Source organism: Haliotis rufescens, unplaced genomic scaffold, assembly GCF_023055435.1.
Source record: "Haliotis rufescens isolate VD_foot unplaced genomic scaffold, xgHalRufe1.0.p SCAF_8, whole genome shotgun sequence".
NCBI lineage: Eukaryota > Metazoa > Mollusca > Gastropoda > Lepetellida > Haliotidae > Haliotis > Haliotis rufescens.
The window spans coordinates 16,667,606-16,685,566 of NW_025964372.1; the positions used below are offsets into that span (position 1 = coordinate 16,667,606).

General features: G+C 44.8%; 2 protein-coding genes across 2 annotated transcripts; one reads left to right on the forward strand and one right to left on the reverse strand.

The window, feature by feature from the left end:
* Window positions 1–552: 552 nt before the first annotated feature.
* On the reverse strand, window positions 553–7,650 carry LOC124144812. The gene is made up of 2 exons (XM_046514392.2): window positions 7,465–7,650; window positions 553–2,853 (listed from the first exon to the last, which is right to left on the reverse strand). The coding sequence occupies exon 2, from the start codon at window positions 2,848–2,850 to the stop codon at window positions 1,840–1,842; it is 1,011 nt and encodes a 336-aa protein (XP_046370348.2). The 5' UTR covers window positions 2,851–2,853; window positions 7,465–7,650; the 3' UTR covers window positions 553–1,839.
* Window positions 2,872–8,636, forward strand: LOC125376975 (extensin-2-like). Its single transcript, XM_048389724.1, has 2 exons — window positions 2,872–4,291; window positions 8,524–8,636. Exons 1-2 carry the CDS (start codon window positions 2,872–2,874, stop codon window positions 8,634–8,636), a joined length of 1,533 nt encoding a protein of 510 aa, XP_048245681.1.
* The last annotated feature ends 9,325 nt before the right edge of the window (window positions 8,637–17,961 follow it).

Consider the following 17,961-nt stretch of genomic DNA (forward strand, 5'->3'; position numbering starts at 1 on the left):
GAAACCGCGTTTCTCCACCTAGCCTCATAAGGAAAAGAAAAACCTTCCGATATGTGACATCTGGTCTTGGAAAGCACATGTTCTTGTGATATAATTTAACGTCAGACTGTCCATTCACTTTGTCCAGCCAAAGGAAGTTCTAAGCACTTCCGGTCTGATGATGTTACCCCTCTATTCGGGAGTACAACAACTACATGTGTCACTCACAAGATGAACCAATACGTCACATCGTCAATTGTTTTAACACCTTCAGTTTGTAAAACAGAAAAAAATCGATATATTCCCATATAATGAAGCACTTTTATAAAGATGGTACCTTGCATTAATTGTCTGACAAAACATATGAGTTTTTGTTTTTGATAGAGTGACATTTACTTGATGATCTAATGTCATGTTTTGCGACTAGGGCAATAAGGTATTTGACTACCCTTACCATTGCTTCCTCTGTTTGATCAGGGGAGTTAGTGAAGGAAACTACACAAATTCATTAAAACTTTCCTTTGGTTGGGTGTTGGTTGGTTGACATTTTGAATTAATAAAGTAGACAAAATGTATGGAAAACAACTTCTTTAATTACTGTAAAGGAGACATTTCGGAATAGACCCTTATACAGTTGTCATGCAAGACTGTAAGATTAAGATGGTACAGAATATATATAGTAGGTGGAGGATTAACAGTAGCAACAAATGCATCCATGAGTGGGGATAACATGAGCAGGTTAAGTAATGACAACAGAAGGATAACATACTATAACAACTTGATGGACAGAGAACAAATGCATCCATGAGTGGGGATAACATGAGTAGGTTAAGTAATGACAACAGAAGGATAACATACTATAACAACTTGATAGACAGAGAACAGACGAGGTGAAAGCCCGTCAGTCAGGAAGCTAATTAAACAGGATAGGTTTACATGGAAATGGTGATTATTGCTCAGTGAGTTTATAGTAGGCGGATAGGATGAAATAGCCTGGATCTCTGTTGATTGGTTGCTTGTGGCGGCGAATGTGGACTGCTTCAGTTAGTTTTCTTTTGATGAAATCATTGAGGTTGTCCCAGTTGATGTTGTGATTGAGGCAGTTGCTGATATGGTCCAAGATGGCTGATTTACTGTCTGATTTGATGGTTGAAGCTTTGTGCTCTTTGATTCCGGTGTTCATGGGGCGGAATGTTTTACCACAGTTGCACCACACCAATGCTTGTCCACAGTCAAATCTATAAACTACATATTCAGGTTCTTGGCGTTTGGTTGCGTTTCTGCCGTTGGCTCTTAGTATTTATCCATAAATTGTGTCTACTTTATCACCCGTCAACTTCAAAGTAATGCCTATCAAATAATTCAATTTGAATTATTGATTCAAAACTGGTGACAACTTTTTTACTAATTTTTAGAAAGAGTGCATCGTTACTTCGTGTACGGTCGAATTACAACGAATGCTGTGTCGTCGTCAAAGCTTTGAAGACGGAAAAGAGGGAGACTTCGAAAGAGGAAAAAGCTTCATATATTTCCACTCTCGATTATTCTCAAGATAAAAAGTAAAGTACAAAATCTATTTATGAATGGGAAATTCGTATATTGCTTGTCAGAGCAGAATGAATAATGGTCATGCGGGCAAAAGTATTTTAGGCCCGCCTTGAGACGGGAAACACACAAAACATAACAGACGGCCTATTTGTCAGTGTCCAAACATACATTGACAATGATCTACATGAATCCAATGCCAATCGTTCTCAAATAAAACCTGATCAGCGAACACTTTAAGAACTTGATTATCCTCTTCACGTGATGGAGACAACAATCTTAGCAACATTGTCAAGGTATCATTTCTGTTTTCATTCACCAGTCTCCATCGTCATCATCGCAAACGGCCAGAAATTCAGGACGAGAAAGCACCTTCTTCCAGAGATCTGGTTGCGTAATGAACTCCTCAAAACTGTCAAGCAAACTCTTAAGAGGTATCCCGATCTCTGCTATATCATGCATGATGGCCGTGGCATCATTTAGTACCTCTGCTCGTCCCGACACTTTACCCAGACGAGTCATCACCTTCCTCAACGCTGTTAAGGATCGATTTTGCTCGTTAATGTCCTTCCTGTATGTAGAAATATTCTTCTGAGTCAATTTCATTTCTTCTTCCATTTTAATCTTTTCTATTTCACGTCTCTTGATATCACCTTGAGCATTTTCACGAGCTTTTGCCATCTCACATACAGTGTCTTCAGCACTGGATAAAGCTGATTTGGCAGAGTCAAGGCGATATTCTGCATTATCAACATGTTGTTTGAGTGTCGTCTCAGAAACTTCCAAGAGTGTGGATCCGACAAAAGGTATCCAACTCGTCGCCTTTCCTGCCACCCGAACTGCTTCTCTAGTTACACTGGCCAGTTCGTACTCCCTTGTTGCCTTTGCGACACTTTTCTTCGATTCCTCCACATCCTTTTGAGCACTTTCAACCTTCTTTCTCAGTTCCTTGAGTGTTTTTGATAATGTCTCCAGTGAATCGTTCAAGCCTGCCAGAGATTTAAGAATTTCTTGGTGTCTTCTATGCATGTTTGATAGTTCTGCTTCCTCTTCCCGACACTTTTTGGTTTGATGACGGATATGGTTTTCTAACTCACATTCAGCCTGTGAGAAAGCTGCACTAGCATTTTCTATGTTTCGTTTGACATTGTAATATCTAAACTGCAATGCAGCAATTAGTTGGTCAATGAATTGGATACCAGTCTTGAACTGGGTCACCTGTAATCCAGCCATTAGTTTGTCAATGAACTCGAGACCCATCTGGAACTGCGACACGACCAAACTGGGCACTTGTCGCTCACATCCTCCAAACGATACCATCGCCATCTTCTAAAAAGGAGGAGCTGAATGAATTTTCAGTTGTTGTTTGCCTTCCCCTACATTCGTCCACCCTTCCCCTACATTCGCCCACCCTTCCCCTACATTCGTCCATCCCTCCCCTACATTCGTCCACCCTTCCCCTACATTCGCCCACCCTTCCCCTACATTCGTCCATCCCTCCCCTACATTCGTCCACCCTTCCCCTACATTCGCCCACCCTTCCCCTACATTCGTCCATCCCTCCCCTACATTCGTCCACCCTTCCCCTACATTCGCCCACCCTTCCCCTACATTCGCCCACCCTTCCCCTACATTCGCCCACCCTTCCCCTACATTCGTCCACCTTTCCCCTACATTCGTCCACCCCTCCCCTACATTCGTCCATCCCTCCCCTACATTCGTCCACCCTTCCCCTACATGTACATTCGTCCACCCTTCCCCTACATTCGTCCACCCCTCCCCTCCATTCGTAATTCCCTCCCCTACATTCGTCCACCCTTCCCCTACATTCGTCCACCCTTCCCCTACATTCGCCCACCCTTCCCCTACATTCGCCCACCCTTCCCTTACATTCGTCCACCCTTCCCCTACATTCGTCCACCCTTCCCCTACATTCGTCCACCCCTCCCCTACATTCGTCCATCCCTCCCCTACATTCGTCCACCCTTCCCCTACATTCGTCCACCCCTCCCCTACATTCGTCCATCCCTCCCCTACATTCGTCCACCCTTCCCCTACATTCGCCCACCCTTCCCCTACATTCGCCCACCCTTCCCCTACATTCGCCCACCCTTCCCCTACATTCGCCCACCCTTCCCCTACATTCGTCCACCCTTCCCCTACATTCGTCCACCCTTCCCCTACATTCGTCCACCCCTCCCCTACATTCGTCCATCCCTCCCCTACATTCGTCCACCCTTCCCCTACATGTACATTCGTCCACCCTTCCCCTACATTCGTCCACCCCTCCCCTCCATTCGTAATTCCCTCCCCTACATTCGTCCACCCCTCCCCTCCATTCGTAATTCCCTCCCCTACATTCGTCCACCCTTCCCCTACATTCGCCTACCCTTCCCCTACATTCGCCCACCCTTCCCCTACATTCGCCCACCCTTCCCCTACATTCGTCCACCCTTCCCCTACATTCGTCCACCCTTCCCCTACATTCGTCCACCCCTCCCCTACATTCGTCCATCCCTCCCCTACATTCGTCCACCCTTCCCCTACATGTACATTCGTCCACCCTTCCCCTACATTCGTCCACCCCTCCCCTCCATTCGTAATTCCCTCCCCTACATTCGTCCACCCTTCCCCTACATTCGTCCACCGTTCCCCTACATTCGTCCACCCCTCCCCTACATTCGTCCACCCCTCCCCTACATTCGTCCACCCTTCCCCTACATTCGTCCACCCTTCCCCTACATTCGTCCACCCCTCCCCTCCATTCGTGATTCCCTCCCCTACATTCGTCCACCCCTCCCCTACCCATCCCACCAACACACACACAACCCCCAACCCAAACACCCACCCACCCACCCACCCACCACCACACCCACACACACACCCACCACCACACCCACACCCACCACCCACACCAACACCCACCACCACACCCACCACCCACCAACACACCCACACACCCACACACCCACACACCCTCACACCCACACCAACACACACACACACACACACACACACACACACACACACACACACACACACACCTACCAACCACCCCCCCACACACACACACCCAGGGTGTGTGTATGTAGAGGCGGGGTATATATATGTAGAGGCAGGGTGTGTGTATGCAGAGGCAGGGTGTATGTATGTAGAGGTAGGGTATATGTATGTAGAGGCAGGGTGTATGTATGTAGAGGCAGGGCATGTGTATGTAGAGGCAGGTTCAATGTATGTAGAGGCAGGGTGTATGTATGTAAAGGCAGGGTATATGTATATTGGGCCAGGGTATACGTATGTAGATGCAGGGTGTGTGTATGTAGAGGCAGGGTGTATGTATGTAGAGGTATGGTGTATGTTTGTAGAGGTAGGGTATATGTATGTAGATGCAGGGTGTATGTATGGAGAGGCAGGGTGTATGTATGGAGAGGCAGGGTGTATGTATGGAGAGGCAGGGTGTATGTATTGAGAGGCAGATTGTGTGTATGTAAAGGCAGGGTATATGTATATTGGGCCAGGGTATATGTATGTAGATGCAGGGTGTGTATGTAGAGGCAGATTCTATGTATGTAGAGGCAGGGTGTATGTATGTAGAGGCATGGTATATGTATGTAGAGGCAAGGTATATGTATGTAGGGACAGGGTATATGTATGTAGAGGCAGGGTGTATGTATGTAGGGACAGGGTGTATGTATGTAGAGGAAGGGTATATGTATGTAGAGGCAGGGTGTATGTATGTGGAGGCAGGGTATATGTATGTAGAGGCAGGGTATATGTATGTAGAGGCAGGGTGTATGTATGGAGAGGCAGAGTGTGTGTATGTAAAGGCAGGGTATATGTATATTGGGCCAGGGTATATGTATGTAGAGGCAGGGTGTATGTATGTAGGGACAGGGTGTATGTATGTAGAGGAAGGGTATATGTATGTAGAGGCAGGGTGTATGTATGTATTTAGAGGCAGGGTATATGTATGTAGAGGCAGGGTATATGTATGTAGAGGCATGGTATATGTATGTAGAGGCAGGGTATATGTACGTAGATGCAGGGTATATGCATGTAGAGGCAGGGTATATGTATGTAGAGGCAGGGTATATGTATGTAGAGGCAGGGTATATGTATATAAAGGCAGGTTGTATGTATGTAGAGGCAGGGTGTATGTATGTAGAGGCAGGGTATATGTATGTAGAGGCAGGGTGTATGTATGTAGAGGCAGGTTCTATGTATGTAGAGGCAGGGTGTGTATGTAGAGGGAGGGTGAGTGTATGTAGAAGCAGGGTATATGTATGTTGAGGCAGGGTGTATGTATGTAGAGGCAGGGTATATGTATGTAGAGGCAGGGTGTGTGTATGTAGAGGCAGGGTGTATGTATGGAGAGGCAGAGTGTGTGTATGTAAAGGCAGGGTATATGTATATTGGGCCAGGGTATATGTATGTAGAGGCAGGGTGTATGTATGTAGGGACAGGGTGTATGTATGTAGAGGAAGGGTATATGTATGTAGAGGCAGGGTGTATTTATGTATTTAGAGGCAGGGTATATGTATGTAGAGGCAGGGTATATGTATGTAGAGGCATGGTATATGTATGTAGAGGCAGGGTATATGTACGTAGATGCAGGGTATATGCATGTAGAGGCAGGGTATATGTATGTAGAGGCAGGGTGCATGTATGTAGAGGCAGGGTATATGTATATAAAGGCAGGTTGTATGTATGTAGAGGCAGGGTGTATGTATGTAGAGGTAGGGTATATGTATGTAGAGGCAGGGTGTATGTATGTAGAGGCAGGTTCTATGTATGTAGAGGCAGGGTGTGTATGTAGAGGGAGGGTGAGTGTATGTAGAAGCAGGGTATATGTATGTTGAGGCAGGGTGTATGTATGTAGAGGCAGGGTATATGTATGTAGAGGCAGGGTGTGTGTATGTAGAGGCAGGGTGTATGTATGGAGAGGCAGAGTGTGTGTATGTAAAGGCAGGGTATATGTATATTGGGCCAGGGTATATGTATGTAGAGGCAGGGTGTATGTATGTAGGGACAGGGTGTATGTATGTAGAGGAAGGGTATATGTATGTAGAGGCAGGGTGTATTTATGTATTTAGAGGCAGGGTATATGTATGTAGAGGCAGGGTATATGTATGTAGAGGCATGGTATATGTATGTAGAGGCAGGGTATATGTACGTAGATGCAGGGTATATGTATGTAGAGGCAGGGTATATGTATGTAGAGGCAGGGTGCATGTATGTAGAGGCAGGGTATATGTATATAAAGGCAGGTTGTATGTATGTAGAGGCAGGGTGTATGTATGTAGAGGTAGGGTATATGTATGTAGAGGCAGGGTGTATGTATGTAGAGGCAGGTTCTATGTATGTAGAGGCAGGGTGTGTATGTAGAGGGAGGGTGAGTGTATGTAGAAGCAGGGTATATGTATGTTGAGGCAGGGTGTATGTATGTAGAGGCAGGGTATATGTATGTAGAGGCAGGGTGTGTGTATGTAGAGGCAGGGTATATATATGTAGAGGCAGGGTATGAGTATGTCGAGGCAGGGTGTATGTATGTAGAGGAAGGGTATATGTATGTAGAGGCAGGGTATGAGTATGTGGAGGCAGGGTATATGTATGTAGATGCAGGGTATATGTATGTAGATGCAGGGTATATATATGTAGATGCAGGGTATATGTATGTATAAGCAGGGTATATGTATATAGAGGCAGGGTCTATGTATGTGAGGCAGGGTATATGTATGTAGACGCAGGGTATGAGTATGTGGAGGCAGGGTATATGTATGTAGAGGCAGGGTATATGTATGTAGAGGCAGGGTATATGTTGTAGAGGCAGGGTATATGTATGTGAGGCAGGGTGTATGTATGTAGAGGCAGGGTATATGTATATAGGGGCAGGGTTTACGCAAATAAAATAACTATTTGGTAGCGAGTGAGTGTACTTACGGTCTGTTGTGAAGCGAGGAATATGAGAAATGTCACGTGAAACACATTCGAGTATTTTATATAAGACTCCGCTACGATTTCCTGGAAATCCAGATCTCAAACAAGCGACTGGTTTTCCCACATTCAACAATTCTCGGGGAATGAGCCATCGCCCAAAAACAGCTATTTATAGAAGAGGCCAACAGCCAGGGCTCTCTGTGGCTGCTGGAGTACTCTGTCGCCCAGACCCTTGAGATAAAGGTCAGTAAACCACTTGTGGACCATTAACATTAGGAGATAACATGTGAATTCAAAGTAGGCAGGATTTATCGAGAATTCTGAACTTACTGCCCTTGACAGGCAGATTACAAAGAATCATTATGTTTTTTTGAAAATTGGGATAATTACAGTCCGAGTTATGTTCAAATCAAGACGTGTTTAAACATTCCATGCAATAATGTGTGATACGTTATTGAACCCTTCAGACTTCTGCAGCTCTCCCAGTTATCAGTGAAATACAAAACCCCATTGTAAACGTGCTTGTGATGCAGACGGGACACTGACGTGATTATTGTCAGGTTTTGTCGTTTTTATTAATGTATTATTCTCAAACCATAACATTAATTATCACCACAATAACAAGCATTCGGGTGTGTTTAATTCCATTTTGGAATTTGAACTGACATTTGCTGCAGATTTTTGGGCCGAATATCTTTTTGTTTGTTTGTTGTTTCGCCTCTTACTACAATTAGACCATAGCTCCTTTGTTATAAACGTGGTCTAACCAACGTCATTTTCAGTTAGACCACGGACGGAACTACTTTTTCCAAGCAAAGTAGCTCCAGTCGTGTGAGGAAATTTCTGACTGGATGCATATTCTACTTCTAGCCATACAGGTAGTATTTAAGAGACTACAACTGACCAGAAATAGAATAAGAAAAGAACAAGGTCATAGATAAACTGAATCTCTTCATATTCACTTAAACTTACAGTTGATCTCACAGGGCGACACGGAATAGGCGATCCCTTGAAGTTAATAACCATGTCACGTGATGTTGATGTTGAACTCCACCTTGACAGGTCGAGAACCTCTGACATCCATCGCCGCATGCTTTGCCATTTCTGTGGATGGCGAAGTTGCAGTACTTGCAATTGTACGCTTGCGCAGACCCTGTACAATCTTGCTTACGTAATCCTCCTGCTAGTCACTCTTGTATGACCTGATAGCAAAACGGACTGGGCATCGCAGTAACGCTATCAACTGCTCGTCAACACCTGACTGGTAGAGGCGTGTAGCACACAAAGAGTGGTTAGTGTAAAAACCTACAAAATAAACAGCTTTTTTTTATTTTAGGTTAGAGGGATTACGAAGTAAACAAACGTTAAAATGTAAGTAATTGATGAATCCGATTACGCGCTTGATTTGGTAATCAAATATGACGCCACAACTTAAAAAATAAACTTTCTCCAGAATCTATTCAGTTGATGTTAATGGTCTCAAATGATTTCCTGTGCGATAAGAAACGACTTTATGATATAAACAGAATCATGCCGCCACCACGCTCATGTCACTGATCTAAATTATACTGTAAAATGATTTAAGCAAATCCACAAACATTTGAAAATCATACATTTTGATTTACGGTTTGGAAACTATTACTGAAACATTATGTACAATGTACTCACAAGTAAATCCAGCAGCGGCACACAATCGACTCACTGTCTTCGCTACAGTATTTTGACCAATGGGACTGCAGGGGTACCACGTTTCCTGCCGGGGCTTCACTAATGGACGCAAGTAGAAGGCATCTAGGGCGTCCGAAGGTCGTAGACTCAATACACTTGTTAGGGTCAGTACTAGTGTATGCAGTAACACACTTAGGTGGAACTCTACACCTTTCAGTCCTCGTTGATTACATTTACTGATGCATTCGGCGTAACGTTAATAATCTCCTTGATCAATCATTCGATCCAAATTCGAACTGGTGGACACTCTACATTCTATGTTGATAGCCCGACCGCAGTGCAAAATTTAATTCAACCAAATACACCATCGTACAAGTGTGCTTAAGGGCATGTTGATCCGAGAAATCCCTTTTCTCACAGAATCATGTTCTTGTTGCACGGTAATGACGCTAGCTTGGCGTGAGCGCAATGCCTTTCCCTTGCTTGCCCTGTCTCATAATATTGTCCAATGTCACTCGAACCTCTGTATACACTGTTTCGGAAAGAAACTGGACATCACGATTGTTGTTGTTGAAGTGCATTTGTATGAGTAAAACAAGTTGACAAACAGTCTTTGGTGGATAATCCGTACCATCCTGCTTCCGAACCTCGAGGATAAACCGACAGGTACAATAATTCAGTTCGTCGTCATTCGAATCCAATAGTTTACCGTATCGGTCTCAAAATCACTGATATCACTGTACTGGGGCAAGGAAGTGGATTTCCTTTCGTCGGAACTACTCATGTTGCTGCTTCCAAGGCAAATTGCTTCCCCAACTGACCATGTGGTTTCGAACTGCGCATGTCTTCGCCGAGACACTGCACGTGCAGCGTGTGATTCCCATTCGCACAGCATGTGCGAGCTTCATAACTCTTCTGCACAGAGACAGTTTCAACTGATGTGTGCGTTTTGCCACAATATAGTTCTCGAGCAAATTATAAATAAAGCATTAGTTGATTAAATAACTTGTCAACTCGCGCTCGTGGTCGAACTAACCATTTCAACGATTAGACAACAGGTCCTCATGATCTAACTATTCCGAAGACTGCCTCCGTGGACTAGCGGTAGAGCGTCCCCCCGGAGAGCGGAAGGTCCGGGGTTCGATCCCCGGCCGCGTCATACCAAAAAGCCGTTAAAAGGTACTTGTTGTTACCCTGTCTGGCGCTTGGCATTAAGGGGCTAAAACAAGGACTGGTCGGCTCGAAGTCAGTATACTGTCTCTGATAAGGGTGTTCATGTTAAACTACGGCATGGTATCTCAGTGAGCTGGCATTAAAAATCGGCATCAGTCCGGCAAGTACGAGCAGCCACACACTCACACATTCACACACACACACACAAACAAACACGCACGCACGCACGCACGCACGCACGCACGCGCGCACGCCGCTATACTCTTTGACGCGACGACAAACCCCATTTCACCTTACCTACTAGAAGCATGGGATGCTGAAGATCAATTCTAACCCGGATCTTCACGGGGTACCGAATATCGGAGCAGGTCCAGATAAATCCCCGTTTTTGGTGGTATTTAGTGGCAAATGGAAATGGAACGGTTAAGTTGTGTCGAAGATGTCACTAAAACTCTAGTATGTTAAATACCAGGCATTGAACAGTGATAGGCATGCGTCGAGAGAGCAGTGATGACTTTGTCCTCAGTTAACCGCTAGGAATCCTTGGTAGGCGAGTCTAAGGTCTGTTCAAGATTATTGCACTTATATAACACCGTGCCTCCGTGTTTGAGTGTGTGTGTACGTGTGTGTTTGAGTGTGTGTGTTTGAGTGTGTTTGAGTGTGTGTGTTTGAGTGTGTGTGTGTGTGTGTGTGTGTGTGTGTGTGTGTGTGTGTGTGTGTGTGTGTGTGTGTGTGTGTGTGTGTGTGTGTGTGTGTGTGTGTGTGTGTGTGTGTGTGTGTGTGTGTGTGTGTAAGTTTGGGTGTGTCTGCTTGTACTACTCCTGGTCTTATGGTTCTAGCCTAGACTAATATTTAGTCCCAGAAATAGGGTTCTCCTATTTTAAAAACCTCTATCTTCTAAACATAAAAGTCCAAACAGAGAACAGATTCATCCTTTATTCATCATTCTAGACTTGAGTTGGACTCCTCTTTTGCTTAATTCTCCAAGGTCTGCGAGACAGACTAGGTTCTAGCACAGTGAGATACCATGCTGCGATTCAAAATGGATACCCCACTCGGACACAGTTTTATCCCCTCAATGCCGAGCACCAGGCAGGATAACAACAAGTACCATATTTTAACGTCTTTTAGAAAGACGCGAATGGGGATCGAACCACTGACCTTCCGCTCCCCGGGTAGGCGCTTTATCCACTAGAACGGGAACATGTCTGGCTGAGGACCCTTTACAAGAAGTCGACAAGCTGTTAAACATCTGAAATACAAAGCCTTAACAAAATGGAAACACGTGTAATTCACATATTTCTTTGTGAAAACATGTAGGGGACCCACTAAATATCTGTCCTCTTAGGTGATGCAATTAGCTGTGCAGAGTTGCGTCCCTTAGGTGTGCCTGAAACATACGGTCGTGAGTTCGAATCCCTGTTCGCCCTTAATCTGTTACTACCTTTGTCAGCACCAAACCCTACGGATGCCTTTTAGTGACATTTGTTTTTTTATTTATTTATCTATTTATCTTGTAGTTTCAAGATAATGGTGAATTTGAAGGTAATAACTTGAAATTTGAAGATACATAAGTTGGAATTTCAAGATACTTAGTTGAGATTTCAAGTTAGTATCTTGAAATTGTAACATAACATATTGAGTGAGTGAGTTTGATTTTACGCCGCTTTTAGCAATATTCCAGCAATATGACGGCGGGGGACACCCGAAATGGGCTTCACACATTGTACCCATGTCGGGAATCGAACCCTGGTCTTCGGCGTGACGAGCGAACGCTTTAACCACTAGGCTACCCGACCGCCCCCACATAACATATTGAAATTTCAAGATACTAACTAAATAGATAAAAAACAAATGGCCCTAAAAGCCTTCCGTAAAACCCTGTTCGTAGATTTCATCAAAGTGGTAAACGTCTACTACGACCTGTGTCACTTCGGACTTTCCTCCCACATCAAGCAGACACGCCGTGATATAATATATCCCACACGTTAATCATAGTGAACAGCTGGAACAAGTCATTACAATCAAATCTAGGAATCTGAGAACTTAACACCAATGCTCTATACTAGCAAGACCATTCCTTCCAGATGACACAGGTGGTCCAACGATATCTCCAAGTCTTGCCAGAAGCCCATGACCATGGGTTCGAGTCCGAGATTCGCCATGGGTATGATTCTTGGTTTGTCAACATCAACTCGTGCTCTTGGGTTTCACCAAAGTGGTAAGCATCAATGATCTTCGTCACTTCGGGCTTTTTTCAACATTAAGCTGGGGCGGTTGGGTAGTCTAGTGGTAATAGCGTTCGCTCGTCACGCTGAAGGGGATGTCGGGTAGCCTAGTGGTTAAAGCGTTCGCTCGTCACGCCGAACATCCCGGATCGATTCCCGACATGGGTACAATGTGTGAACCTCATTTCTGGAGGCCCCCACCGTGATATTGCTGGAATATTGCTAAAAGCGGCGTATTGTCCCCCGCCGTGATATTGCTGGATTATTGCTAAAAGCGGCGTAAAACCATACTCACACACTCATTAGGAATCTGAAACGAGGTGGGCAGCATGATTTAAAAATGACAGAAAGTCTCACCCCATTGTGTTTCACGCCTTCTGACATCTGATAAAAAATGCATCAGGCACATGTCTCGTGATAATCTAGCTCTGTTTGATGCTGAATCAGAAAGGTTCTTGCAATGATTTGTAACTATGAATGAAACCTGGGTTCACCATTGGCCAAACAACAATGAAAATGTTGGAAGCATTTTACATCACCAGCATCAAAGAACTTCGCATGAGCGGGAAATGTTATGGCCTTTGTGGATGCTGAGGGTGTCACCACTGTGGATGCTGAGAGTTTCATCACGGTGGACGCTGAGGGTTTCTTAACGGTGGACACTAAGGGTTTCATCATGGTGGACGCTGAGGGTTTCATCACGGTGGACACTGAGGGTTTCATCATGGTGGACGCTGAGGGTTTCATCACGGTGGACGCTGAGGGTTTCATCATGGTGGACGCTGAGGGTTTCATCACGGTGGACGCTGAGGGTTTCATCATGGTGGACACTGAGGGTTTCATCACGGTGGACGCTGAGGGTTTCTTAACGGTGGATGCTGAGGGATTCATCCCGGTGGATGCTGAGGGTTTCATCACGGTGGACGCTGAGGGTTTCATCACGGTGGACGCTCAGGGTTTCTTAACGGTGGACGCTGAGGGTTTCTTAACGGTGGATGCTGATGGTTTCATCACGGTGGATTGTGATTGATAGCATGAGCATCGATCCATGCAATTGGGATCGATGACATGGTTCAATCAAGTCAGCGAGCCTGACCACCCTATCCTGTTAGTTGCCTCTTACGACAAGCAAAGTCGCCTTTTTACGGCAAGCATTGGTTGCTGCACTTTTGAGCAATTACGGGGTGAAAGTAAGACAAAGAGACTCGGGAAGCTGAGCAAAGGTTTGGTCTTCCATCAGGACAATGCGCCAGTGCACAAATACGGTCGTGAGTTCGAATCCCTGTTCGCCCAGTCATTGCCATGGCTACAATCTACGAGTGTGGCTTTGCACTCCCTCAGCACCCACCTGATCTGGCTCAGTTAGACTTCTATCTGTTATTATACATAAAAAGCTCTTGTCGGTCCGTGAAGATTCCGGGGTAGAATAGGTCTTCAGCAACCCATGCTTGCCGTAAAAAGGTGACTATGCTTGTCGTAAAAGGCGACTAACGGGATCGGGTGGTCAGGCTCGCTGACTTGGTTGATGCATGTCATCGATCCCAATTGGGTGGATCGATGCTCATGATATCAATCACTGGATTGTCTGGTCCAAACTCGATTATTTACAGACCGCCGTCATATAGCTGGAATATTGCTGAGTGCGGCGTTAAACAACAAACCAACCAACCAACCAACCCTATTTCGACTCGAACGGTGACGTCATAGGATGTGGACAGCCAAGAGGAGGACTTCCACGAAACTTGGATAAAATCCCTCCAACATTGTTGGCAAAAGCGTATCAAGGAGATTATGCGGAAAAATACACCATTTTCATGTCTTTAATGCTGATGATATTTTCTTTTTCTCTGATTCGGTAAATGGCCTTCAACGTCAAAGTCAACATTTTGGAAACTTATTTTTACACGCGGTCACTGTCCAAATAAAAGTTTTTAAAAACAATGGGAAATTATTCAAATTATAGAAACGGATATACAAAAATCCCTGTGTAAAGGTAGTTTTATCTTATATTTACCCTGAAATTTCGTTTACTAGAACCTGGAGTTGGAATACACATCAAGAACCTGCATCTGTTGAAGAGAAATGAGTTAAAATAGAAAATCTGCCCTGTAAAGTTTTCTTTCAAACTGTTTACAAAAAAGATAATGTCAAAATTTGTGGTTATGGAAAATGAGATTGTTTTGAAAAAAAGCATTTGAGGTTCGCTCCTCTACACCAAATTGTATTGTACTTGGGGATATTTGCCTCCAGTTTTTCCAGAAACAAGATGTTCGCTGTCCATGTTGCATGGCTATTGGAAGGTCTGCTCCGGCCTTTTGAATCGGTCGGTAACATTATTTTTACACAGTTTTGTATGTGATGTTTGTATTTCATATGCATGTATATATGTCTTTGTAGCTTGCTTGTCTTACCTTTTGGAAAGCTTCAAGATCGGGAAGCGTTTAAGATCGAATAAATCCGTGCCAAAAATAAAGTTATTGAATTTTTAAAGCGTCGAATGTTTGAATGCAAGTGACATTAAGTTAAGGGAGTTACTGGTAAGCATGTATAAGTTGAACCAACTCACAAAACGCGTTTGAGACAAGGAGGCGGTGCGCAGAATTTGGGCAAACATGTTTGGCGTGTTACAGGTGGAGAGGGTGTCCGCATGTTGTGTACGTGCAGGTCATGACGATGAAATTGACTACGCTCCCGTGGACACACATTCAGCTTATAAAACTATGAAAGGTCGGTGTGACAAGTCTTTACCAGAAAACTCTAAAAGTCGTTTGATAGAAGTTAAATACAAACAAATAAACATGTCAAAATAAGGTAAGCATGGCCAAATCCTACATTCTCAAGCTCGAGAACTGGCTTTATAATGTCATTTAGTAAACTATCTAAATGTTAAGGCCATATTTTGATGGTGAGGTGAGGTGAAATTGGGTTTAACGTCGCGTCCAAGATTATTGCACTTATATAGCGACGTGCATGCACGTGTGTGTTTGTGTATGTGTGTGTGGCTGCTTGTACTAGTCGGGACTGATGCCGATTTATATTGCTAGCCCACTGCCGCAGTTTAACATGAATACCCCACTCAGACACAGTATACTGACTCCGAGCCGACCAGTCTTTGTTTTAGCTCCTTAATGCCGAGCGCCAGACAGGGTAACAACAAGTACCATATTTTAACGTCTTTTGGTATGACGCTACCAGGGATCGAACCCCGGACCTTCCGCCCTCCGGGCGGACGCTCTACCACTAGACCACGGAGGCGGTCTGCTTCAGTCGAATGTTCACCTACGTCTGTATTGAACCACAGAACCGTGCTTTCGCTCGTTAGATACGTTTTGAAACAAATTGTTGTAAGATCAATGATATCTGACAGACACTCGTGTAGTATCTCTGTATCAGACCACTGTGGCCGACCTGGTGATCTTTTGATGTTAGGCAGTGTGTAAGTGTGTCAGGATGTCAGGATACGAGTATGTCAGGATGTGCGTTTGTGAGAATGTCAGGATGTGGGTATGTCAGGATGTGCGTTTGTGGGTATGTCAGGTTGTGAGTATGTCAGGATGTGAGTATGTCAGGATGTGCGTTTGTGGGTATGTCAGGTTGTGAGTATGTCAGGACACGAGTATGTCAGGATGTGCGTGTGTGGGTATGTCAGGCTGTGAGTATGTCAGGCTGTGAGTATGTCAGGATGTGAGTATGTCAGGATATTGGTATGTCAGGATGTGAGTATGTCAGGATGTGCGTATGTCAGGGTGTGAGTATATCGGGATGTGAGTATGTCAGGATGTGAGTATGTCAGGATGTGAGTATCTCAGGATGTGAGTATGTCAGGGTGTGAGTATGTCAGGGTGTGAGTATGTCAGGGTGTGAGTATGTCAGGATGTGAGTATGTCAGGATATTGGTATGTCAGGATGTGAGTATGTCAGGATGTGAGTCCGCAGGATGTGAGTATGTCAGGTTGTGAGTTTGTCAGGATACGCGTATGTCAGGATGTGGGTATGTCAGGGTGTGAGTATATTGGGATGTGAGTATGTCAGGATGTGAGTATGTCAGGGTGTGAGTATGTCAGAGTGTGAGTATGTCAGAGTGTGAGTAAGTCAGGATGTGAGTATGTCAGGATGTGCGTATGTCAGGATGTGCGTTTGTGAGAATGTCAGGATGTGAGTATGTCAGGATGTGCGTTTGTCGGCATGTCAGGTTGTGAGGTTGTCAGGTTGTGAGTATGTCAGGATGTGAGTACGTCAGGATATTGGTATGTCAGGATGTGAGTATGTCAGGTTGTGAGTATGTCAGGATGTGATTATGTCAGGGTGTGAGTATGTCAGGGTGTGAGTATGTCAGGGTGTGAGTATGTCAGGATATTGGTATGTCAGGTTGTGAGTATGTCAGGATGTGCGTTTGTGGGTATGTCAGGCTGTGAGTATGTCAGGATATTGGTATGTCAGGATGTGAGTATCTCAGGATGTGAGTATGTCAGGGTGTGAGTATGTCAGGATGTGAGTATGTCAGGATGTGGGCATGTCAGGATGTGAGTATGTCAGGGTGTGGGTATCTCAGGATGTGAGTATGTCAGGATGTGAGTATGTCAGGATGTGAGTATGTCAGGATGTGAGTATGTCAGGATATTGGTATGTCAGGATGTGAGTATGTCAGGATGTGCGTATGTCAGGGTGTGAGTATATCGGGATGTGAGTATGTCAGGATGTGAGTATGTCAGGATGTGAGTATGTCAGGGTGTGAGTATGTCAGGATGTGAGTATGTCAGGGTGTGAGTATATCGGGATGTGAGTATGTCAGGATGTGAGTATGTCAGGATGTGAGTATCTCAGGATGTGAGTATGTCAGGATGTGAGTATGTCAGGGTGTGAGTATGTCAGGGTGTGAGTATGTCAGGTTGTGAGTATGTCGGGATGTGAGTATGTCAGGATGTGAGTATGTCAGGATATGAGTATGTCAGGATGTAATTATGTCAGGTTGTGAGTATGTCAGGATGTGAGTATGTCAGGGTGTGAGTATGTCAGGGTGTGAGTATGTCAGGGTGTGAGTATGTCAGGATGTGAGTATGTAAGGATGTGAGTATGTCAGGGTGTGAGTATGTCAGGATGTGAGTATGACAGGATGTGAGTATGTCAGGTTGTGAGTATGTCAGGATGTGAGTATGTCAGGGTGTGAGTATGTCAGAGTGTGAGTATGTCAGGATGTGAGTATGTCAGGGTGTGAGTATGTCAGGATGTGAGTATGTCAGGATGTGAGTATGTCAGGGTGTGAGTATGTCAGGTTGTGAGTATGTCAGGATGTGAGTATGTCAGGATGTGAGTATGTCAGGGTGTGAGAATGTCAGGGTGTGAGAATGTCAGGGTGTGAGTATCTCAGGATGTGAGTATGTCAGGGTGTGGGTATGTCAGGATGTGAGTATGTCAGGGTGTGGGTATCTCA